The 24,959-nt window shown below is 42.9% G+C and overlaps 1 protein-coding gene and 1 long non-coding RNA gene across 2 annotated transcripts in view; both read right to left on the reverse strand.

Annotated features, from left to right (window-relative positions):
* Positions 1 to 7,388, reverse strand: part of LOC108542474 (uncharacterized) — a 10,200-nt gene extending 2,812 nt beyond the window's left edge. The window contains exons 1-2 of the long non-coding RNA XR_001889288.1: positions 4,535 to 7,388; positions 895 to 984 (exon numbers count right to left, since the gene is read on the reverse strand). This is a non-coding gene — a long non-coding RNA (uncharacterized LOC108542474). The remainder of the gene's footprint in view (positions 1 to 894; positions 985 to 4,534) is intronic.
* Positions 7,389 to 20,518: 13,130 nt separating this feature from the next.
* ADRB1 (adrenoceptor beta 1) lies at positions 20,519 to 23,396 on the reverse strand. The gene is given in 5 exon segments (XM_017892508.1): positions 20,519 to 22,194; positions 22,197 to 22,262; positions 22,264 to 22,359; positions 22,361 to 22,456; positions 22,458 to 23,396. Coding segments are annotated over 5 exon segments (1,452 nt in total). The 5' UTR covers positions 23,340 to 23,396; the 3' UTR covers positions 20,519 to 21,882.
* Positions 23,397 to 24,959: the final 1,563 nt, after the last annotated feature.

Below are 24,959 nucleotides of genomic sequence, written 5' to 3' on the forward strand. Positions count from 1 at the left end.
AACAGGCCTTGCAGCAACGGGGTTTGGACTGCTCCATGGAAAACTTATCTGTAGCACTACAAACTGCAGAAGAATTTAGAAGCCCTCTGTGCACCGTCCTCAACCGGTTGCACTTGTCTTCCCTTCTTTAAAATCTCATGTTAGCCGTAAAGTTGATGGAGTATTTTCTCTAGGAGACCTTGAGAATTCTTTCTGTGTCATCAGGGCTCCTAACAGGTGCGTTTCACGGGGAGAAAGGGAACATTATTGTTGTTTGGATTCCAAAAGTAAAATCTTAAGAACAGTATCATCATACAAAATGGATTTTTGAAATAACATTTAAGGAGCAAGTAGGTGCTGGGAAAATAACTTTTATTTACAATGAGAAGTACTATCTGTGGCTAATAACTGCATATTTAATAGTAACTGCATTTCTTATTAAATATTTCAAAGACATTAAAAGACCTTCAAATTAAAAAAAAATCTAAATGCCAGCAAGAAAAAAAATCCTGATCAGTGTCTTTATTGTGATGTCATAGCTTCTCACAGAAAATTATGGACTTTCATTTGAATTTTAACTGAGAAAAATAGTAGCTCCCTTTATATTGTAGGTGTGTGACCAAAACATGATTATACAACAAACTGCCATCAATTGAACCACATAGTGCACATTTTCACACTTGATTACATATAATATCATACTTGCCTCTATTTTTTGGAGTACAATCAGACTGAAAGTTCTTTGGAAATGTTTTGGTACTTTAGTATTCAGCACAGGCATATGATGGGCCTCAATAAACACTTAACAATTAGCATTTCAGAGATTTTTATATTTATTTCTGAGTGATTGTCAATTAGCGGGACTCTGTTCCTCTGTCCTCCAGGTGATTATTAATGATGCAGAATCCAACTTACCAGGGGCTTCTATTTAAAGATCTTCTGCTCTAGTGAACTTAATAGTCTCCCATGTCCTAGGGCTCTGCAGATTTGAAAGCTTGAATTTCCCTAAATCAAAGGAAATAGTGGAAAAATACTATGAAGGTAAGACCAAGGAAATGCGTAGGGTATAGCTCAGCAAGAAAAGCACATATTCTATCATGCATGAGAAAAGAAAAGGAGTCATGGGCCTGGGTAAAAACAGAAGCTATTAAGGTTGAAAATGTGACCTTCAGTGAACGTATATACAGCTGTATCCTTGGACCTTGCATCTTTGTGCAACTTGAGCATTTATAATTACTCAGGGCATCGTGGCGGAGTGTTGAATCAGAGAATGAGGCCATGGAGCAAACTGCAACCTTCACTCCCCAACTGGAGGATGATTTAGAGAGTTCTCTCTTGACCAGAACCCAGGTTGCCACCACCCTCTTGGCCAAGTGTGGCTTGAATCAGAAAGTCCAGCAGTGGGGTGGAGAGGTGGTGCTTCTGTTTCAGTTTTCATAAAAGGGCATTTTGGATCATAGGTAGGAGATAGAATGGAGTGGTTAAGAGGGTGGGCTCTATGGAAAGTGCCTGGGTTCCTGAAGTCCTATACAGCCATTTCCCAGCTCTGTATTTTTAGGCAAGTTATCTGACCTTCTCTAAGCCTCAGTTTCCTCATCAGTAAAATGTGACAACACAGTACTTGCCTCACAGTGTTCTCTTAGGTCAAGTGATGTAATGCATAAAAGCAGTTCGTGTGGTGCTAATTAAAAGAGGAAAAATTAGCCATGGTTTCAAAGTACTCTCCTGAGTTATGCATCTTTCTTGAGACATTATCTTATTTTTCCAATTCCTACTCTAGGACAGGTCCTCTCCCTCCACCAAAAGAGCATTGTTCTCATTTATTAACGTGAGCAGGATGTCCTCAGGACATAATTTCCTGAAGGTCAGTAGAACTGCTTCTGTTAAGAGCAATCACCCTCCAACTCTGCATGAGTTGCCACTGACTGTGGCTCTTCCAAAGTGGAGGTTCGGTAATGAAGTCAGATGTGATTAACGTCTCCTGCTGTTGCGTGCTCTTCCCATTGTTTATGGCTTTCTGTTGCCCAATGGCTACACGTTTGGGACTCCTATTTTTTAACAAACATTTAAAACCTGACAGATGACAGCTTTTAGGTTATCCTTGTTTGTTAAAAATAGGATTCTTAACAGGTAGCTGTTAAATACAGAAGAGAGACTGAGTTATTAGGGAAGGTCACTGACAATAGTGATTGTTTGGGCATGGGCTGGAAAGTGATATAATAGAGAGGAACAGAAAATGCCGGGTCAACACCAGCACTCTCAATCAAGGGAACTAAGGGTTGTCCATTATGCAACAGGCAGGCATGGCACAGGCGGTGCCAAGAATTTGCTTCAATCTGCCTGCACCCTGTTCTGAGACTGAGTGACCTTCTTGGAAGTGGGTGAATTTGCCCTGCTATTTCTGGCAGCAGTTCCGGTTCTCAGGCTCTTTATTCTACCAGTTGCACTTCTAAAGTAAGTAAGAACTATGTTGTCTGCTTGATACTGAGGCCCCAGTGCCAAACACATTCTTTTGATGATGTAGGGAAAAGTCCTGCATAAACTGGGCATATGAGGACAACAGGCTGAAACTCTGAAGAAGGAGAGCATGACCTTTTCCTAGCTATTCCTGGGCAACTCACCTGAGCTAATACAGCATCTTTTCCTAGGAGGAGAAAGAATATGAACACACACACATACACCACTCACACACCACATATATGGATACACATGCATATATATTTAATAATACTGAAATCTATATTTTTCTTATCTGTTATTAAGCTATTAAGGTTTAAAATGTGATCTTCAGTGGACGTATGCAGATGTATCCTTGGATCTTGCATCTCTGTGCATCTTGAGCATTTACAGTTACTCAGGGCATCATGGCAGAGTGTTGAGTTACAGACAATGAGGCCATTATTATATTCATATGATGCCTAAATTGGCTATCAAAAAGAGGTATTTATCCTTCAACATGTAAAAAAGACTTGCCGTTTTGAAAATCAGCCCAAGGAATACTGTAGAAATGACTGTTCTCTTCCCCATCATTTGTCTTCTCCTCATCATTATTTTCCTACTTATTTTGGGGGTGTTTTTGGGGTATTAGATTGTTTTCGCATTTAACTTCTAACCTGAAGTTAAAAGTGAAAAGTCCCTCCAACAAGTCCCTTGTTCTCTAACCCTTCCCTGAAGCACAAATCTATTTTCCTAGCTGCTTGGTGGCCATCTCTCCCCGCACCCCCACAGACGCAAGAGTCTTAAAGCACACATCCATTTACTGTGAACTTCCCCAGACTGCTCCTCCACCTGTCTCCCATTTTGAAATCGATGACCTTCTCTTGCCATCTTCTTTAGTTCTTTTTCCACCCATCCATCTCCTTTGTGACTGGGGATTGCTTGTGAAAAAACTCAGATCTGACCCAGTTATTCTTGTACTTAAAATCTTCAGTGACTCTCTTCCCTACAGAATGAAGTCCAAAATTCTTATTAAGATATATAAACTCCTTCCCAATCCAGCTTTTGCCTGTTATCAGGAATCCTTTCCCACTGGGCCAGCCTGGCAGCCTCTGCCCCAGCCATGCAAATGTTCCTGCTGTCTTTGGAACACAGACCACGTCCTTTGCTCTTTTTTGCCTGCAAGCCTTTGAGAGTTTCTCCCTTCTGCTTGGAATGTGCTTTACATCTTGTCAAAAACTATCCACTATCCATTGGTACCTTGTGGGTGATGCTGTCCCTGACTGTCCCAGCCAGTGTTAGAATCTGCTCCCTCCTTGGGGGTCTCACAGTAAACCTGCCGAGTTAGAGACTTATGTTGGTCACGCCCTCCTCCAGGTCTCCAGCACCCTGGGTTTCCATGACCTCATGACCTGACATAGTACCTGGCTTCTAGTTGGAGCTCAATAAATGTTTCTTGATATAAAGATATAAATTAATTAATTAACTTGGATTTCTTTTAATACCCCTGAGAAAGTGATGGGATTTGCCTTCAAGGAAAGCCTGAACTTTTAATATCAATGGTTAAAAGTAGGGTAATTACAATTAATCAGAGCTAAGAAAATACCTTAGCAGTTACCTGGTTCAACCAGCAGCCTTTGCACATTCAACACTGGGGTTACCAGATATAAAATTACTCCCCCAAACTTACTGGGAGCAGAGAGAATTAGAACCATGCAGGTCCCAATCCCCAGTTCAGGGGCCTTTTCTGAAAGCTTCCATTTGAAGTGTTCAAAATTCGAATTATCCACAAATCTCTGATAGCATGTATTTGACCTGCCATATGGATGTGGATGATTCTGTAGATCAGAAAACTACTAGTTTATACAAATAAAACTGCAAAAATGAAAACAAAAACAAACAAACAAACAAAAAACCTCTGTTATACTTGAACCCTAGGCAGCAAAGCAGGTTGAATGGGACTGGCTACAAATTTCAACCACATGAGGGGTGTTGAAAGTCATAGGAAAAGAGAAGAGGAGAATAGCTAAGAATGGATATTTTTAGACCTGGTCATGTTTATCTAAGAAATGTGAAACCTTTGGTTTGAAAAATCTGTCTGTGGGTCCCTTGCACCCACCTTGTCCCATGAGATTCTGCATTCTCCCTCTGAACAGGTCAGGCCCAGGATCCCACTTGAAAGACTGATTCCTTCATGTCCAGGGAGCCGTAACCCAGGTCCTCCCAGAAGATAAGGGACAACCGGAAACAAATGGAAACAAAACAAGAAAATTTCATCTTTATGCAACCTTAGAAAAAAAATTTAAATAAAATTTAAGACAACAATTTACTTAATTAAAAAAGTTAGCCACATATGTATTGTGTGCTAAGCACAATCGTCCTCATCTTCTGGATGAGGAAGTGAGGCTGAAAGAGGGAGATAACTGGCCGAGGCTCACAAATCAAGCGACAGGGAACCTAGGGCCTCTGTCTGTCAGCATCATAACCCTGAGCTCTGCTGCTGCCTCATTCAGAGTGGTGAAAAGACTTGGGACTTTTTATTGTAGCTGAATGAATTTGCCTTTGACCAAAGAAGTGGAGGCCAGTCCAACAGTGGATGGCAGGAAGGGTTCCAGTCTGTACAGCACAAACCTTGCTTCTAGTTCTGACAGAGATTCACTATCAAGGAGCGAGTTTTGAGAGGGAATGGTGGTGATGCTTTGGGGAAAAATGAAGGATTTATTGAGTGCCCAGGCTATGTGCTTGACACGTGACCATAGCATCTCTGGGAACTCCAGCCAGTATCAGACATGACAGACTCAGGACTGAAACTGAGACCACCTGTGTTACCACAATTTAGCTGTTTGTTCCAGGAACCCTTCCCTCAACAGGAGTAAGTCTGTCAATCAATAAATAACTGCACAGTTTGCTTCAGAAAATTCCTGTAGGAATTAATCTGAGACAACAGGCAAGCAGCTGGCTATTCAAACAACAGTTCACTTGTCAAGACTTGCTTCAAGACCTTTGTGCTGCTAAGCCGGCCAATCTTACACTATTATGTTGCAAAGCCTGCCCAATCTCAACCGGTTGCACCTTGAAAGACCTGCTGTGAATCATATGTGCCCCTAGGTGCCGAAACCCTATAAATATCCATTTTGACTTCCTTCTTATGAGGCACTGCTGAGACTTTGTCATGGTGGTATTCTCTCTTCTCGAAGTAACTTCTAATTGATTTGGCTTTGGTGAATCGTGAGGTCTGATGATATTTTCGGAAGATCAGCCCTAGATATTTTCAGTTTACTGATGTGGAAACTGAGGTTCTGAGAGCCCAGGTAACTGCACTTAAGTAACATAGCCCATAAACCTGGCAGAAAAAGACTCAAATCTAGATGTCTGCTCCTGAAGACCAGGTTACCACAAAAGTCTTAACTTCTTTATCTGTAAAAAGAAGAAATCACATTGGCTTATGAAGACTGATTCCTCCTTGCATGCGTTAAACTCTGATAAAAATATATTTCACCATTGTTCAGGTGACAGTAATTTTCTTCCTTTCTCTTTTATTAAAATAGCTTCCCCAGTTTTGGTTTTACATGATTTTGTTGATCTAAACAAATTGCGAGCCTAATAGAAAAGAACCCTATAGGATTTTTCTTTTTATTGTGATAAAAAACACATAACATAAAATTCAGCATTTAGGCATTTTAAAGCTCACAATTCAGTGGCATTTTGTATAATCAAAAGATTTTGTAACCACTGCCACTATCTAGTTCCACAATGTTTTCGTCACCCCAAAAAGAAACCACAGACCAATTAAGCAGTTACCCTTCCTTCCCCCTCCTCCCAGCCCCTGGCAACCACTAGTCTACATTCTGTCTCTATGAATTTGCCTTTTTTGGATATTTCATATAAATGGAATCATGCAAGATGTGCCCTTTGTGTCTGGTTCTTTGACTCAGCATACTGTTCTCAAGGTTGTTTCAGATTCTGTGTTCTATAATCTTCATGGCATTTTTTTTGACACCAAATAGCTCCAAAGCACATTAATTATTATGACTGAGTGTTTTTCTCCTACTGGGAGGGGAGAAGAAATGGTCCTCAACGGTAACAATGTGAGAGGAAAACCTCCACACCCCTTGGCCACTTAATCTAAGGAGGAGCTCTCCATTCTCCTGAGACTCTGGGCTGAGGCCCAGCCAAAGCCCAGTTGCAAAACCTGATAAGAAATATTGCATGATGGGCCAGAAACCAATCACCTAGGCTTATTTTTCCAGCCTACCCGGTGTTTCCCTGGCTTGGCCTTGTGTGCAAGTGAAGACAATGAGGCAAGCTGTTGGATGGAGCAAAGTTAATAGGTGAGACTTCAGGTGGGATCTGGCTTGTACTTGGGACCATTTATGTTTCATTTTGCTAGATTAAATGGAAAGAAGCTCAAGGAAAGTTTTCCTGTCCATGCGTGGAGGAAGCCATTGCTCACTTAGAAATCAGTATGGCTGGAGGTTCATGCACTCCTGCAGATCTGCCATGGCACTGCCTCTTGGCAGGTTGGTGAGCCTCTTTCAGACACTTAGGCTGAAAAGGACGCCCTTCATAAACAGTTCAGATGAAAGTGCAGAAGGAAGTGTACACTGCAACACACCCAGAACCTCCCCTCAGTCTCCTACAAATGTCAAAAAAAAAAAAAAAGAAATTGTGTACCTAATACTGACAAATCTAAATCATGATTTCATGCCAGAGATTAATATAAATCATTTTTCCTGTGACAGCTCAACAGTTAGAAAATTTACTTCATCATTTCCTTTCTCAGTTAATGTCAAACTGAAAATTGATGCTTGACACATTTACCAGTAGGACATTTTAGGCCTTTTCCTTAGAGGATTTCTTTTTCTTTTTTCACCCCTCTGAGTTATGGATGATATGGAATGTAAAAATACAAAGAGAAAAGCTAAAATGTCATTACTTTTCCTCTTTCCAACCTTTAAGATAAAAACAAGGGTCACAGGCCGGGCGCGGTGGCTCAAGCCTGTAATCCCAGCACTTCGGGAGGCCGAGACGGGCGGATCACAAGGTCAGGAGATCGAGACCATCCTGGCTAACCCGGTGAAATCCCGTCTCTACTAAAAAATACAAAAAAACTAGCCGGGCGAGGTGGCGGGCGCCTGTAGTCCCAGCTACTGAGGAGGCTGAGGCAGGAGAATGGTGTAAACCCGGGAGGCGGACCTTGCAGTGAGCTGAGATCCGGCCACTGCACTCCAGCCTGGGCAACAGAGTGAGACTCTGTCTCAAAAAAAAAAAAAAAAAAAAAGGGTCACAATGAGTTCAAAATATTTATCTTATAAATACTGCATAGAAAATCATAAGTTGAGATAAATGTCAGAGAAGACACTAAGCCATATGACCACAGGTAATTTATGAGGCAGCTTAAAATAAAGCAGCTCTCTTTATTTTACAGTACTAAGATTGCTGTGAAATTTTACCTTAGCTTTCTTTTCAAATACGGCAAGAATCTAAGGCAGGAATTCTTAATGGACCCCTTGAAAATAATTGTGATGATTTTCATATGTAGATTATGTGCATCTTTCTGGGATGAAGATCATAGCCTTTTTTCTTTTTCTTTCCTTTTCTTTTGTAATCTTAAAGGGGTTGATGCCTCAAGAATAAGAAGAATCTTTGCCCTGAGAGATGGTTGGGCTATAGCGATTTTTTAAGGTCACTTCCAATTCTGAGATTCTTTGAAATCAGCATTGTATTCACCAAAGATATTTTCTTAGCTGATAGGTTGGTCTCTGCAAAACAGAAGGTTGGCTATATAATATATTGACTACTATGGATTGTTTCCAAAAATAGTTGTCCCTGCATCACAATCATGCCTTTGGCTATTAATACCTGCTAACAGGATGTAACCTTAGCTGGTTCAAAATCTCCCTGGAATTGCCACTATTTAAATAAGTATTTATTCCTCAAATTAATTAATTGCTGAATAGTATTACTATTAAACCAATTGATGTAATGTAACTAGTAAGTTTAAATATATTTTATTGCCTTTCCTAAACAGTAGATGGTTTTCTATAAAGGAACATTCCATAATACAGGTCCACAACTTCTTATTCCAAATTCCCAAATCCAGAAAGCTCTGAAGATAAGAGTTTTTTTCCATAACTCATTTGGCAGCAAACGTGACCTTACTTGAACTCATTTGGCAGCAAGATCTGACTTGAAGTGGTATAAGGCTATTTATAGTCATTATTTACCCACTTACTGTGAATAATCATACATTTCACAGTAGAGACACCAATGTTTGATTATAAGATGCTGATCTGGACCCTGCTTAGGTGTTATGTAATATCTGATATCTGCTTAGGTGTTATGTAATATCTAGTACATGAACCATATTACCTTCCTAAAATCCCCAGATTCGAAATCCCAAAACACATCTTGCCCCACGGGGCCTCAGATAAGAGCTTGTGGGACTATCCCATATATTTTACCTAAAAAGATATATACATATATATACACATATATACACATATATATGCATGTATAATATAATTAATGCATGTAATTAATATGTAATATTAACTTTGACATTTCCAATATATGGATTTTGTGGTCACCCTTAAAAAGGAATAAAATGCTTTTCTCATCTTTCCTAACTGGACTGACATCCAGCAAGTTATTTCTGATTTCTGATAAATGAACTCTAAAAAGCACTTGTTTACTTTGTCTCTACTAATTCTTCAAAAGTGCCAGGAAACATTAGCTACAGTTGCTTCCTGATTTTGAGGACAGTGTCTGCCTTGCCCTATACTCTATTGGGCCCAGCACATAGTAGGTAAAACAAATGAATAAATGATTACAAATTGTATTTGTATTACTGAATTATAATTGCAGTAAGACGACAATATATTATTACATTGGTTGGAAACAAAAAGCCTAAGAGTACAATCGTCTTTTTTGCCACAAATTTCAAACTTTTCTCTACAACTGTAATCTAATATGTGTTAGATTGAACCCAATTCCTCAGTGCCATCAAAAAACCATCATTTTTATCCCCTGCATAAACATGATTCACATCTTAGACATCTGTCCAGAGTTCCAGCCTAGGATGACCTGAGTGTGGCATTTTCAGAGGCACAGTTAGCTTAGATGTTTCTGCAGTATGGATCAGGAAAATGTAATTCCAATTCAAATTCATCTGACATACAGATCAGAGAAAGAAATATTTGAATGCTGGTTAGACATGTTTAACGCATTTAAGGAAAAGAGCTATATCATTAAATAAAATGGAAACAATGCTATTTCCATTAGCAAGATTAACAGAACCAAGTATCCGGATTCCTATAATGTAGAAAAGGGACCAGTAGCTTTTCTATGGGAGATGCGCTTTAATCTCAAGAGTTGGAGGGAAAGCAGCAAAACCACCTCCTGACTGCCAGCCCTCCTAAGTCAAATAATGGATGAGAGCAAAGACATGTTGTCCTTGTAAAGGGACAGTCAGGTCAACACAACTTGACTGACCTGCTTAGGTGTCTCGCCTTCTATAAAGGAAGAATCTGTCTACTGGGGAATGGGGCGGAGAAGGGAGGGGCACTTGGCTATTGGTGACAGAAAAAGGAGAGACACAGAGTCCACTGCTGGCAGTGCCCATCCAGTCCCTATCTAGGAAAGAGTTGGTCTCAAAGCCAGCAGACTTCCAGTGTTCTTGGTCACAGTAAAAATGGATGCACTGGTAAGTCATTGCAACCAGGCTTCTCAGTTCTGACCCCAGGATTACTGCGAACCTTTTGGCTGTAACTGTCTTCCCTGGGTATAGACAGAGAATGTTTGGTCATGCTCACAGCGTGTGTAATAGGACTTGTGACCCGCTACCTTGTGAATTATTAAAGTGGCTTTCTGATTTCATATATCAATCTGAGGGGCTGACACAGAGAAATGCATTCTTACCAAATAGGTTTCTTGAGTGTTTGAAGCAGGGGGCCTGCAAATGTCCCAAGGTCATGGCCCATGGAGGTTTCCTCATGTCAGCCTCTGCCTGGCTCCCACCTTCCCAGTGTGAAACCTCAACACTGAGTTTCTTGCAAACAATAATCTCGGTAAGGGAATAAAAATATAATATTATTTAAAATGAATTCTGCATTATTGAGAACACACCTGCAACTTAAAAATCTCAAGTAAAGTCTTAATGCTTTGTCAAAAGGCAAGATCCGTATAACTTGGACCAGCTGAAGATTCCATATAAACTCCAGCTTTTGTGCTAAGATGGGAAGATAATGATTGTGCATCTGTTTTGAAACTTTGAGAGGGCTGTGATGTTTGTTTGCCCTAAATATATTTTTCTGGATATATTATTTCTTACAGTATTAACAGGCAAAAGTAACATTTAAAATAGAAATCTGTACATTAATGAAATGAAATCTGCTCTCTTAGGTACAATGACTGTTTGGGTCCAGGAAACGCACTGGGGCTTGGGACGGGGCTTTTTTTTCCCCGTAGAGTCCAGTGAGAACAACGTCTTTGGATCTCTCAGTTAGAAAGGAAAGAATCCCATTTAAGTTATAATACAATAAGTGGCAAGTAAATCAAGTATTTTTCCCATTGACAACTGACTTAGAACTTAGAACACGTAGTTCTCATTTAGCAATTTTGGTGAAATGTCTATTTTTAAATAATGATGTACATTTTCATACAGTATATACCACCTTCATAGTCACAGAATTTATGTTGGTTAGGTACAGAATTCCAACAATCGATGTGCTATTTGTAGAAATAAGTGCATTTCTTAGACATATTTGGAAAACCTCATTGTTTCCTGTACACCAGCAGAGGTTGTCCCATATATTATACATTGCAATTTGAGGCTTAGCACTTTTCCTAGAGAAACTATTCTTTGTGTCGAATAGTGGAAATCTGGATGTACAAAAGAAATAGAGGGTTATTTCACATCTTCTTGCCCTAGTTAGGCCTAGTGAGGCCTGTTACCACTATGTGCCTGGACTGTCGTGGGAGCTAGAGAGCTTGTTTCTCTGACTCTAGTAGAATGCAGTCAATGAGTATTCAGAGTGTAGGTGGTAATGCATCAGGCACTGCAGAGTTAAAGATGAAAAGGCAAGTTCTAAAGGGACCTCTAGTCTGGTAGGGAACAGACAAGTAGTTTGGAGACATGAAAAAGAGACTAACTTAGGAGTCAGGCACCTAGACTTATCTCTGCTCACCTGTTGCCGTGAACAAACTGCCTCAGCTCATATGCATTACCTCCATAGGGGCATGACCTTGGGAAATTAACAGGCCCTCATACTTACGCACTGGGAAACCTGCTTGGTAGGAGTGTGTTTCTCTGAGTCAGTTCCTGAAGTTGATACATAAAAGTCAAAAAGGTCAGCCCGGCACAGTGGCTCACCTCTGTAATCCCAGCACTTTGGGAGGCTGAGGCAGGCTGAAGGCTTGAGACCAGGAGTTTGAGACCAAACTGAGCAACATGGAAAAACCCTGTCTCTACAAAAAATACAAAAACTAGCCAGGTGTGGTGGTACCTGCCTGTAGTCCCAGCTACTTGGGAGGCTGAGGTGGGAGGATCACTTGAGCCCGGGAGGTGGAGGTTGCAGTGAGCCAAGATCACACCACTGCATTCCAGCCTGGGTGACAGTGAGACGCTGTCTCAGAAAAAAAAAAAAAAAAAGCAATTTAATAATGAGTTCACGTATATGAAATTACGTAAATCTTAGTTTTCTGATTTGTACAATGGGATTTTTAAATTTACTAACTCAGAATTACTTTGAAGATTAAGTGAGATGTTAATATCTACCCATCATGCCTTCTGATGCCAGGTGAATCTTTCTAAAACACTGTTTTCATCCTGACACTCTTGCTTATAAATCTCCATGCTTTTAGGAAGATTAGAGTTCAACGCTTTTACATAAACTTTTTGATCTGTTCCCAAACCACTTTCCAGTTTCATCTCCAATTACTCTATCAAAATGAAATACCTACAACTGCCTATTCATTGTCTGACCATTCTTCTTGACTCCCCATACCTCTAGGTTTTTGTTCATGCAGTTTTCTTCTCCTTATAACGTCCCCTGGAATGGCCATTCGTGTGGTTTTCTCTCCTCATCTAAGGTCCACGTGGTTATCCAGCCTCTAGGTTACGCCACTCTACCATCCATTCTCTCCTGCTACTGAGCCCTTGAAATGTGCCTAGTTCCAATTAACATGGGCTAGAAATGTAAGATACACATCAGATTTCAAAGATTCAGTATTTTAAAAGTGAAGTATCTCATAAAATGTTTTAGATCAATTACATATTGAAACTAATTTTATCTGTTAATTTTAATTTTTAATTGAACTAGAAAATATAAAATTAAATATATAGCTTGCATTGTGTTGCTATGAGATAGCACTGGTCTAGAGCCCTACTTTTGGCCCAAGCATCTGGCACTCAACCACACCTGCCTCATTCTTTGTCATTTTTCAACACATGGATGTCTAATCTTCCCAACCACAGTGTGACTGCTTTGGGCACAGGCTCTGTTTTAGGCTGGGTGCATCCCATACAGCACACTCACTCAGTACATGATACCCTTAATTAAGAGCAGATGAATATATGAATCACAAAAGACTAATCACAGAAATCCCTTACATAATTACACTTCCCAGGTGTTTTCCCAGCACATATAATGTGAAAAATTTTGTCTCTGCCGGGCACGATGGCTCACACCTGCAATCCCAGCACTTCAGGAGGCCAAGGCTGGAGGATCAATTGAGCCCAGGAGTTTGAGACCAGCTCTGACAACATAGGGAGACCTGGTCTCCACAAAAACAAACAAAAAATCTGGGTGTGGTGGCATGTGCCTGTAGTCCCAGCTACTCAGGGGGCTGAGGATCACTTGAGCCTTGGTGGATTGTTTAAGCTCAGGAGTTCGAGACCAGCCTGGGCAACATGGCAAAATGCGTGTCTACAAAAAGTACAAAAATTAGCCAGGCATGGTGGTGCATGCTTGTAGTCCCAGCTACTCAGGGGAGGGTGAGATGGGAGCATCGCTTGAGCCTGGGAGATTGAGGCTACAGTGACCGGTGGTCATGCCACTGCACTCCAGCCTGGGTGCCAGAGCGAGACCCCATCTCAAAGAAACAAACATAAAATGTGTTTGTCGCTTTAGGTATATTAACACTCAAAAGGTTTGAAGAGAGTTGTAAACATGTGCCCTTTCGGGAGGGGGTTTTAATTGGTTGCCTTGTCTGAGAAAAATTTTATGTTTTAAAAAATAGTATATATTTTATAATTTATAAAACATAAATTATCTATAATGGAATTTATATTTTAAAAATGTATATTGTCTGTTTTGTTCCATGCTTACAGGATGCTTTTTGCAGTACTGTGAAGATTTACTAATCTTCGTGTTACACTTCTTCACTTTGCACAATATTTTCTTCTGATCTTCAGAGCTTTGTGACTCTGGTGACTGAAAAAAGTTACTAGCATGATTTCAGGAATTGATGACATCAGACCAGGCCTGAACTTAACGTTATGTACCATGTTTTGTTCTTTCTTGTCTCTAAGAGGAATCCCTGTTACTGGAAATGATCCCGAGTGAACAACAGAAAGAATGAATAGATTTGAAGTTGTTTATAATGGAAATGGAATTATTGAGCGCATAGAAAGCTGAGGAGAGGGTGTCACAGTTTTACATGTGTATCATCAAGAGGGTTTTTTTTTTTTTTTTTTTTTTTTTTNGAAGATTTACTAATCTTCGTGTTACACTTCTTCACTTTGCACAATATTTTCTTCTGATCTTCAGAGCTTTGTGACTCTGGTGACTGAAAAAAGTTACTAGCATGATTTCAGGAATTGATGACATCAGACCAGGCCTGAACTTAACGTTATGTACCATGTTTTGTTCTTTCTTGTCTCTAAGAGGAATCCCTGTTACTGGAAATGATCCCGAGTGAACAACAGAAAGAATGAATAGATTTGAAGTTGTTTATAATGGAAATGGAATTATTGAGCGCATAGAAAGCTGAGGAGAGGGTGTCACAGTTTTACATGTGTATCATCAAGAGGGTTTTTTTTTTTTTTTTTTTTTTTTTGAGGCAGGGTCTCACTCTGTCACAGTGGCACAATCAGGGCTCACTGCAGCCTTGACCTCCTGGGCTCAAGTGATCCTCCCACCTCAGCCTCCTGAGAAGCTGGGATTACACTCACGTGCCACCATGCCCAGCTAACTTTTGTATTTTTGGCAGAGACGAGGTTTCGCTATGTTGCCCAGGCTGGTCTCGAACTCCTGGGCTCAAGCGATCCACCGCTTTGGCCTCCCAAAGTGCTGGGATTACAGGTGTGAGCCACTATGCCTGGCCATCAAAAGGATTTTTGTATAGAATAGTGGCTCAGTCCTCAGTTTTCAGATTTCTCTAAGATCAATCATGAGTGAAAACAGGATGAGGGATTTGGGTTTGCTATAAAGGAAACATTTGCTGATCGGATAGGCTATTCAGTAGACCAGGTCTTTAAATCTCAAAATGATCTCACCAGATCATCTCTCTAGATCCGCATTGATCTAGGTATAACCTTGCATGGGGCTGGGGTAGTGTTTACTAGACACATCAAGATCTTTCCCATGCTGAAGAGTCTGGATTTTTTCTGAGTGACTCAGTTTCACTTACGTATGCCTATTTTAAGAAAAGAAAAAAAAAACATACTATCTCTGAACTGATCACAAAATCAGTTAAGTGCAATGAGTTCTTTAAAAAGAGCATCTTACTAAAATGTTACTTAAAATGGTTTTAAAAAATCTCTTGAGTGAAGAAAATGTTATTGGAATGTCTATTAATGTTTACTCTTTAACAGCATTTTTTTACAAGGACTTCAAGATTGCAGGTGCGTTCCTGTAGTTAACATAACAGAAATTGTAAGCCAGTAAAGTTCCTTTAGATTTGTTCCTGTTTATTAGGTTGGGAACAGAAAAACTCAATACCCTGCAACCCATAAAGGAGGGGTGTGCAAAAATATAAACTCTTGTTGCTCTCAGCGCGTTTCATCTCTGAATTGCTATTCCAAGAAAAAGGAGAATAATCTAGATAGTTGCTTTTAGTATTTATAACTCAATGCAAAATTGTAGAGTTGAGTAATTTTCCAAACTGGCTTTCCTTTCTCAAAGTGGCTGTGGGTTAAGAATCGTTAAACAATCACTTTGCTCAGCACAGAGCAAACAGGTTTTTTAATCCGATGTTTGGGAAGATTATTTTATTCAGTTGTGGTTTCTGTGGAATTTTAAGTGCAACAAAAAATGAAGGACCATTTGTTTGAATGCATGGGCTATTATATATATTTTTGCTATTCTTAGTTGTTCTTTTCATAAAAAAAAAAAAAAAAAAAAAAAGACGGAGGGATTTCTGTGGGTGGAGTTGCTAGGAAAGGGAAAAGGAGGCCAGGAGAAAGTATTCAAAATGATAGACTTTGCAAGGCAAATAACTTCTGTCATAGCATCTCAAAGAGATTTGTAAACAGAGGCTACTGATCAGGCTTTGCAGGAAGTGAACCTGAATGGCAAGGAAACTGATTGATTTCCCCAGGGTCATTGGGCACAGTGGGAACTATAGTTAGACAGCCATTGTGGCCACAGTGGGCCATCTGCTTGAAAGAGTTTTCCACACCCCTAAAATTTTACCCACAATTCCGACAAATCAGCTAGCCTAATAATAATTAGCAAAACTAATTTGCAAATAGTTGAAGGTGGAACAACTAATGTTACCTTTTGAAACCAAGATAATGAGACTGACAAGGTCACATGGTTACGAAGTGACAATATCAGAAAAAAGAAAGGCTAAGATAGTCCCACACCCCAAATATTAAGCTCATCCTGGACACCTTTGATAGGAAAATACAAACAAGTATTTAACTTGTTATCTGCTTGGAGTTGCCACCTAATTGTGAGCAATACTGAAATTCTCAGGAAGAAACCCAAACTTGACATTTAAAATGCATCATAGGTAAGTTTTGTGTCATAAGTGGGAAGAAAACAGTGTGGTCTTGCTACTCCTAATTAACAGCTATTAGCAAGGGAATATGGAGACAGGAAAAATGGAACTGTAAATGTTGAGAGATGTTGAAAATCAGAGCTTTAGGAAATGATTTGTGAGAAATCCATGCTCCCAGGAAAATAAATGTATCAAGAACTAGATGTTCTAGGTGTTTCTAGCTTATTTGAAAATTGAAGGCTGGGCATGGTGGTGAGCCATGCCCTATTTTCAGCACTTTGGGAGGCCAAGGCAGGTGGACTGCTCGAGCCCTGGAGTTCAAGAGCAGCCTGGGCAACATAGGGAGACTCTGTCTCTACAAAAAATACAAAAAAAAAAAAAAAAAAAAAAAAAAATTCCAGGCTTGGTGGCACGTGGCTGTAGTCCCAACTACTCACTCAGGAGGCTGAGGTGGGAGGACCACTTGAACCTGGGAGGTCGAGGCTGCAGTAAGCCATGATTGTGCCACTGCACTACCAGCCTGGGCAACAGAGTGAGACCCTGTCCTAGAAAGAATTGAAGAAGTGCTCCAACACTGGGCGCAGTGGCTTAAGCCTGTAATCCCAGCACTTTGGGAGGCTGAGGCGGGCGGATCAAGAGGTCAGGAGATGGAGACCATCCTGGCTAACACGGTGAAACTCCGTCTCTACTAAAAAATACAAAAAATCAGCCAGGCGGGGTGGCGGGTACTTGTAGTCCCAGCTACTCGGGAGTCTGAGGCAGGAGAATGGTGTGAACCCAGAAGGCGGAGCTTGCAGTGAGCTTAGACCATGCCACTGCACTCCAGTCTGGGCAACAGAGCAAGACTCCGTCTCAAAAAAAAAAAAAAAAAAAAAAGGAAAGGAGAGAAGAAATAAAAAAGAAGTGCTCCAAACAGGGCTAGTGAGTATGGTGTTTCTAAGACAAGAATGATCTTCAGTATAGAAGCTGGGAACGTGATCACTGCCAAACATCCAAGAGAAGGCAAAGGTTTAAAGGCAGTTGCTTACAAAGCTGTCTTGGGTGCTGCTAACGTTACTGCAAAGATCATGCTCTGATAGTGCCAGCAGTGGGGGAGCTTCTTGGAGCTACCATTTTTGCAGTCTGTCATTAGAGCCATCAGATTTGAAACCACTTCTCTGTTCTGTGACCACATAATCGAATCTGATTGATTCAGTCACTATCGCCCTCCACCTACAAAAGGGTAAAAAGACTATTGATGAGGTAAATTAGCCTACAAAGAATCTATTTCTAGTATTCCTACCTCTTTGATTACATTATGACAGCTATCTAGTAGAGGATCCTTAAATGACAGCAGACTAAACATGGCATTTTTTGGAGAGTGTTATCCTGCTGGAAGAGTAGTTCAATAGAGTTTGCTTAAAAATCATTGCAGTGTAGCAATGTTATTTGGGATGCATTGAATAAAAAATTATGAGATTCAGGAGCAATATTCTAGATGGAAATTTAAATGGTGCAGAGGGTGTATGTGAAGAGGAAGAAAGAGAAATTAATTTAATTCCATTTGCTGATGTGACTGTAGCACAACTATTTTTAGGTATAATCCAAACAGTGCATATCTTCTCCATTTTGATTAGTAGAAAATTGGCAGGGAGTCAAAAGAATTAGTATTTCTCAGCACATTATGCCAGAAATGTACAAATAAAATGACATTATCTGTGCCAATGTGGTTAATTTACTTCTAAGGTTTTTTTTCCTTCAGATAAACGAGTGAGTCCAGCTTGGTTAAAAATATTTTTAAAAAAGTCTTTCACAACTGGCAGCAAAAGTTGTAGAATAATTTTTCTTTAGATCCTTGCTGAGAACCTCTTGCAAAAAACTTAAACGTTAATATTGCCCTGATACTTTGGGTGCAGAATTTCTGTCTGGCAATTTTATATACTGCCAGAGGAAGTCGGCATATTCAACAAAATGTGAAATTAAAATAAGCTAGGAAAATGTGCTTAACAAGGAAAGATTTCACAATAGCCACTTAAGAGTTACTAATAATTCCAATTCCAAAGAAAGCATAGACTAAGAAACAAATAAATAAACTCTATTTGCAAAGTTTTATATAGGCAAGTTCACCAAAGGATGAAGCCATATGCTATACCAATTACATATTTCTACGTCGAAGAGAGAATTTATATATCCTGGAAAATCTCCATTGAGTTCTTGTTAGTGTTCAACCTGAATGTAACTTCCAATGTAGCAAATCTATGAATCTTGATCAGATTTTCCTGCTTTGATTTTAAGGTTTATGCTTTTGGTACATTGATACACACAAGCCTATGGGTAAGGCTGCCCTTTTGCACACTCAATGCTCTCTTCTTCCTATTTCTGCAGTGCACAATCTCACCAGATTAAGCAGGACTGGCTGCTTTCTCCTCCCACTGCCATCACTACTGGGACTGACAGCCCAGCTTCCCCACATTTCCTATTATAAATCAATGGCTGCCTTCTTCAAAAGAGACAAAAAGTAGTCTTCATGGGGATTTGGAATCACTGACATGGTCTGTTTCTGAATCCATGTAATTCTCAGTTGGAGAGCTTGGGAGATCACACAAAAATCTTTTCTATTTCCTGCCAATACATAGACACGGGCCCCAAGATTATAGTGGTTTCCTCTAACTCACTAAAGTGACTAAACCTGTGTACTAAGTAGTTAAATTATACACATTTGTTCTTAAAGCTTAAAGGACTTTCATGATTTTAAGACCTGAGTGATTTTAAGACCTGAGATTTGACAGGCCTGCATATACGTTTTGGGCTGGGAAGGTTTTTTTTATTTAAATGTGAAGACATCTAGACAAAATAAGTAAATAAATAGGAAATCAAGAAAATGAAGCATTTACCTGGTACTTCTGTGTTTAGTATTTCAAACAAAGAAGGACAAAACCCCTAAGAAAATGCATCTTACGTACTCATGGTCGGGGGTGGATAGAAATTAACCATATTTGGTTCCTAGGGAAATTACAGTGACATTTCATCCTGAGACTGATTTTACATTCTTCAAAACATGTTTCTTTAAGTATTTATCTTTGTATTCTTAAAGACGCTCTCCTTTTTCCTTTTTCAATTTTATTTATTTATTTATTTTTTGCTGGAAAGGGGTTAAACTTCATAGCAGCTTTTGTTGAGGCTGTTGCCGTTCATGCAACCTTCTGCTGGTCTCTAAAACATCTACGTCATTAACCTTTCTCAGAAGAAGGTTGCCTTGTCTTTAGAGTATGCCGTTGCAAAAAAGAATGTTCAGTCTAAACTTTTCCCTGTTAGAGAATACTCTGCTCATTTAAAGTGTAGCATAAGCCAGAAGTTAATATTCTTTACTTTGGCTTATTTACTGTATGGTCATGAAATAAAAAGCTTATTTGAAAATATAGTAAGTACTTTAAATGTATTTTGGAGAATGTAAAATTAATCTCAGAACAGAATTGCACTATCCTTTCCTTTAGGAAATAACTTTATGAAAAATACCCCATCCTTCGGGTGCTGTAATTTTGTTAGAAACTTAAATCCCTTCACACTTGCTTTTATCTATGATCTGTCCACCCAGAACTTCTGGCAAAATGATCTATTTAACTACATAAGAGAAAAAACATTTACTTCAGAAGTCCTTTTATACATTTTTGCTTAACCATGAAAGCATTTTCATTCTAAACAGCCTCTGGAAAATCTGCACACACTGATCATCTGCAGGCTGTGATTTTCTATTGGAAAACAAAAATAAGCTGTGGAAGCCACTTATTGCATTCCAAGTAGGCAACTGATCATTCAATGAGTTAGTCTTTCCTGCATTTCCATGAAAAGTTGCAGCTGAGTTAAATGACCGCATCACTTTTTTTTTTTTTAGGAGATATGCAATCCCAAATGTCACTTTTAAGTCAAGTGCAGCAGATGGGATCTTGAAAGTGCCTACAAGTAGTCTAGAATACCTTGAATCCGGCTGTGAAAATTTAGGGCAAATCTGCAGCTCTCAGTAGGTAAACACCTTATTTAGGTCTGGAGGCATTTTGCTATGTTATTGATTCATGAAAGCCTATTAAAAGAGCTTATGGGAAATCCAGTCTATATTTTGAACAAAACAAGCTGTCTTTTTCATTATCACTGACCCTTTACAGACACACAGTACATAATCTTGATTGTGCTTCATTGGTATTTATTGCACATGGACCAATTCCTCACACAGTAGTTAGTTGCACCAGAGTATAAATACTTGGTAAAACACACAAGAGGAAGTAGAGTTTACACACAAGTGCTAACTTTCACCAGCAAATTCACGTGGGCACTTGGACATAAAAAAAAATTTAAAAATCCTTAAGATAATTATATTTATAATATGGATACAGTTACAGTACCATGATAAAGGAGTATAAAAAGGTATTTTCCCCAATAAATCATTAGCTCAATAACATACTAGACAACAGAAGTAGAGTTTGAATTTTATTTTAGTTTTAAGATCTGCCCAGCCCCTCCCCTTTAAAAAATATTTAATTTCTTTTGTGCAAGTAACATCTCCTGTGGACTTCGTAATTCCTAACACTGTGCAAAAATGGCATTTTGAACCACTCCTTTTTTGTTGTTGCTTTTGTTTTTATCCACATGTGCAGTAATCTGAACTGTTTCTCTCTCTCTAATGTCCTGTCTTCATTTGACAGAGTCACATGTCACAGAGAGAGAGGCTCTGCGCCTGGTCCTTCCAACTAATATTGATACATAAATAAGCTGTTTAATATAAACAAGTCTTTCTATCTGCTGTGCAAACGCACAGTGTGAGGTAGAAATCCCTCAGCCTGACCACCCAGGCGCGCGGGGGACGGCGGGTTTGCCCTACACAAGGAAAGCAAGGTGGGGCTTGTTCCAAGAAGAGCTTAACATTTCTTGAAACGTTAATTTTTTTTTTTTTTTGCCTCCATCCTTTCTCTTTGCTTTCATGACAGCAGAACTCATTACTTAGAAATTAAAATGAAATTTATCTGGAAAGCAAAAGAAAATATGTCTTGACAAACTGTCATTCTCCTCTCTCTGGCTGGTAGACTACTCCTGTTCCTGGGAAAGGGATAGGAGCCACGCTGATCGATTTTAATCCCCTCCTAATGCTTTTTCCTTCCCCTAACCCACCCAACTTCCACTCTGGTCCTCGCAGAAAGTGTCAAAAACCACATGGTGGGGAAAAAAAAAATCTAAAGATGCATCACACGCACACACAAAAGAAGGCCGGACCACAAACAGAAAAAACAAGAAAAGGAAGAAAGAAAGAAAAAAAAAACCAAGCAACATCAGTAAGCCACTCTCCCATCCCTCCCCAAACTTTCCTTTTTGTGCAATGGTCCGTGGCTTTTCTGTTTGCCTCGGATGATTCAGACGAGGATTGTGGGCTTCGAGTTCACCTGCTTTCGGTCTTGAGTAAACACAGATCTCCTCGTTCCCCCGGGAAGTCGTTCCGGGCGCCCGGGCTGTCCTCCTCCCGGGGTGCCCGGCGTCTTCGCCCCGCGGCGGGCCCTACACCTTGGACTCCGAGGCGAATTCGGGGCGGCACGGCTCGTCCAGGCTCGAGTCGCTGTCCGCCGCCGCCCCGCCGTTGCAGCCGGCCCAGGGCTCCAGCAGGCGCGCGGGCTGCGTGGCCCCGACGACATCGTCTTCGTCGTCGTCCGAGGCGGCCCCGGGCGACGCGCGGGGTCCGGGCCGGCCAGACAGCCCAAGGCGCGCGGCCGGTCCCGTGGCCGCGTGGCGCCGGCGGGCAGCCTGCGCGCGCAGCGAGCCAGCCTTGGAAGGCGCTTGCGGAAAGTCGGGGCTGCGGCAGTGAGATGATGGGGGTTGAATAAGCCCGAGTTGGCGTAGCCCAGCCAGTTGAAGAAGACGAAAAGCAGGCGGTCGGGCACACAGCTCGCGGTGGAAGCTTTCACCCACGTTGGCCCAGGAAGAAGGCAGCCAACAGAGCGTGAACACGCCCATGATGATGCCCAGCGTCTTGAAAGCGCCTTCTGCTTCGCGCCAGGGCCACGAGGCGCGAGGCCGCCGCTTACCCCAACGCACCGTTGACCAAGCGGGGGGTGGTGGCACGGCGTGCGGGGCGCAGGGGTTCCGGGCGGCGGCGCGGGCGCGGGGACCGGCGAGGGCGAGGGCGAGGGCGAGGGCGAGGGCGGCCTCGCGGGGCCGCCGAGGAAACGGCGCTCGCAGCTGTCGATCTTCTTCACCTGCTTCTGGGCCTCGCGGAACACCCGCAGGTACACGAAGGCCATGATGCACAGGGGCACGTAGAAGGAGACCACGGACGAGGCGATGGCGTAGGCCCGGTTGGTGACGAAATCGCAGCACTTGGGGTCGTTGTAGCAGCGGCGCGCCTCGTCGCTCTCCGCCCGCCACCAATGCATGAGAATGGGCAGAAAGGACACCAGAGCTGAGATGGCCCACACGGTGCACACGAGGCCCCGCGCCCGCGCGCGCGTCAGCAGGCTCTGGTAGCGGAAGGGCGAGGTGATGGCGAGGTAGCGGTCCAGGGCGATGACACACAGGGTCTCGATGCTGGCCGTCACGCACAGCACGTCCACCGAGGTCCACAGCTCGCAGAAGAAGGAGCCGTACTCCCAGCGGCCCCACACCACGATGGTGGCCCCGAACGGCACCACCAGCAGCCCCATGACCAGGTCGGCGCTGGCCAGGGACATGATGAAGAGGTTGGTGAGCGTCTGCAGCCGCGGCGTCTTGGCGATGGCCACGATCACCAGCACGTTGCCCGCCACGATGAGCAGCACGATGAGCGCCATCAGCAGACCCATGCCCGCCGTCCACTGCTGCGACAGCGGCTCGGGGCCTTCGCTGGCGGGAGGCAGCAACGAGGCGGGCGGCGACGCGGGCACCAGCAGCCGCGCCGCGGTGGCCGCGCCGTCGGGGAGCGGTGCGGCCGACGACAGGTTACCGGGCTCGGAGGCGCCCAGGACGAGCGCCCCCGCGCCCATGCCGAGTTGCGGAGGCCGGAGGCGGGGGGTGTGGCAGGGCTGGGCCTTGGTTGGGGAACACCCCAGAAGCCTGGACGGCGGGGTGCGCAGAGGGAGGTCGCGGCCGGGTCAGGGCAGCCGCGGCGCGGGGCCGGAGGCATGGGCGCCGGGCGCCTTTCCCGCCGGAGCCGAACGCTGTCTCTGCCGCCGCCGCCTCCGCCGCCGCTGCTGCTGGAGCCGCTGCCGCTGCTGGAAGAGCCGCCGGGACCTCAGCATGTTTCTGAGCGCGCCGGGCCCGCAGCTCCGGCACCCAGCACCCACCCCACCCCGCTCCCACTCCCCAAGCCAACCCCCGGGGCCTGGCGTCAGGCTCCTGCAGCCAATCCGGGCAAAGGCACGCCCCCGTCTGGTCTGCCCTCCCCCCCCAACCTCCAACTCCCCGCACCCCCCTCCCGTTGGCAATTGAGCGGCTCCTGAGAGTCCCGAGCTGATCATGGAGCTAGTGCCTCCCGTGCGCCCGCGGGTTCCTGCGGACGCACCTCTTCCTGCGCCCGCACCTCTTCCTGCGCCCGCTGGCTACAGGTCCCTGTTTCCCCGTGCCCCCTCCCGCGCTCGGCCTCCCCCCTGGGGCCCCGCCCCCTCAGCCCCCACTCGCTCTCGCACCCGCTCCTGCGCCTCGTTTGCCTCCTGCGCGCCGTTTGCCTCCGGCGGTGGGCTGCCTGCTGCGACCCGCTCCCTGTGCATCCCCTCGACCTGCAGTGCCGGGGTTCCCTGCGTAACAGAGCGCTAGCTCCCTTGAGCGCGGAGGGGACCTTGGTGTTCAGGAAGCGCCGGAGCGCCTGGGACAGCTTGTCCTCCAGGCTTGGAGGAGTTTGCCCTGCGAGCTTGGTTGTGATGTGGGGCAGCCTAGCAGGATGTGTGTAAAACCCTTCCCCCGTCAAGACGGGACCCAGCCAGCCTGCGTCGTGACAGCTTGGGGGACTGGAGGTGGGTGTTAGTGGTTAGAAGAAACTTCCCAGCAGAGCGGGTTGCTGGAGCCAAGCGCGCATCTGTCAAGAATGCTCTCTGGGCGCTGTTCTTGCAAGGATCCTCTGTTGAACCTCAAGTGCAGTAGATGTGGAAAGGAAGCGAAGGTTTGTGCATCTAACAGCTAACGCTGAGGGCCCGTTGGAATCGTACACACTCCTCAGTCCTAGCTAATGAATGTGTGAGCATGATGCAAAAATGTGTGCTCACGATATAAAGGGAGAGTCTTAGGGAGACACAAACGTTGACATACAGAGTAAATGATACCACCGCGAGGGGTGAAAAACGCGTTTAGTTACATTTTAGGCTTTTCAGTGATAACACGTGTATTTTGTGTTTTATTACTCATGTGATTTTATAATTTGAGCTGGGTCAATACAAACAAAAAGGTATTGTCGGTTTATGCTGACGTCATGAACTGCGATTTCGGATTCCTTGGTCTGCGTGCTTGTTTTCTCCTTTGCCCAAGTTCCCAGATTCTCAAAACTCTGAGATTAGTTTTTGGAGGGATAAGACAAGTAAACATATAAATACTCCAGAGGATTAAAATCCGAAAGCATTTAAAGTTGTATCTGTGCTTTTTTGAGTTGGCAAATGAATCGCTTTGAAATTAGT

The sequence above is a fragment of the Rhinopithecus bieti genome, unplaced genomic scaffold, assembly GCF_001698545.2.
Source record: "Rhinopithecus bieti isolate Rb0 unplaced genomic scaffold, ASM169854v2 scaffold_21201, whole genome shotgun sequence".
Lineage (NCBI taxonomy): Eukaryota > Metazoa > Chordata > Mammalia > Primates > Cercopithecidae > Rhinopithecus > Rhinopithecus bieti.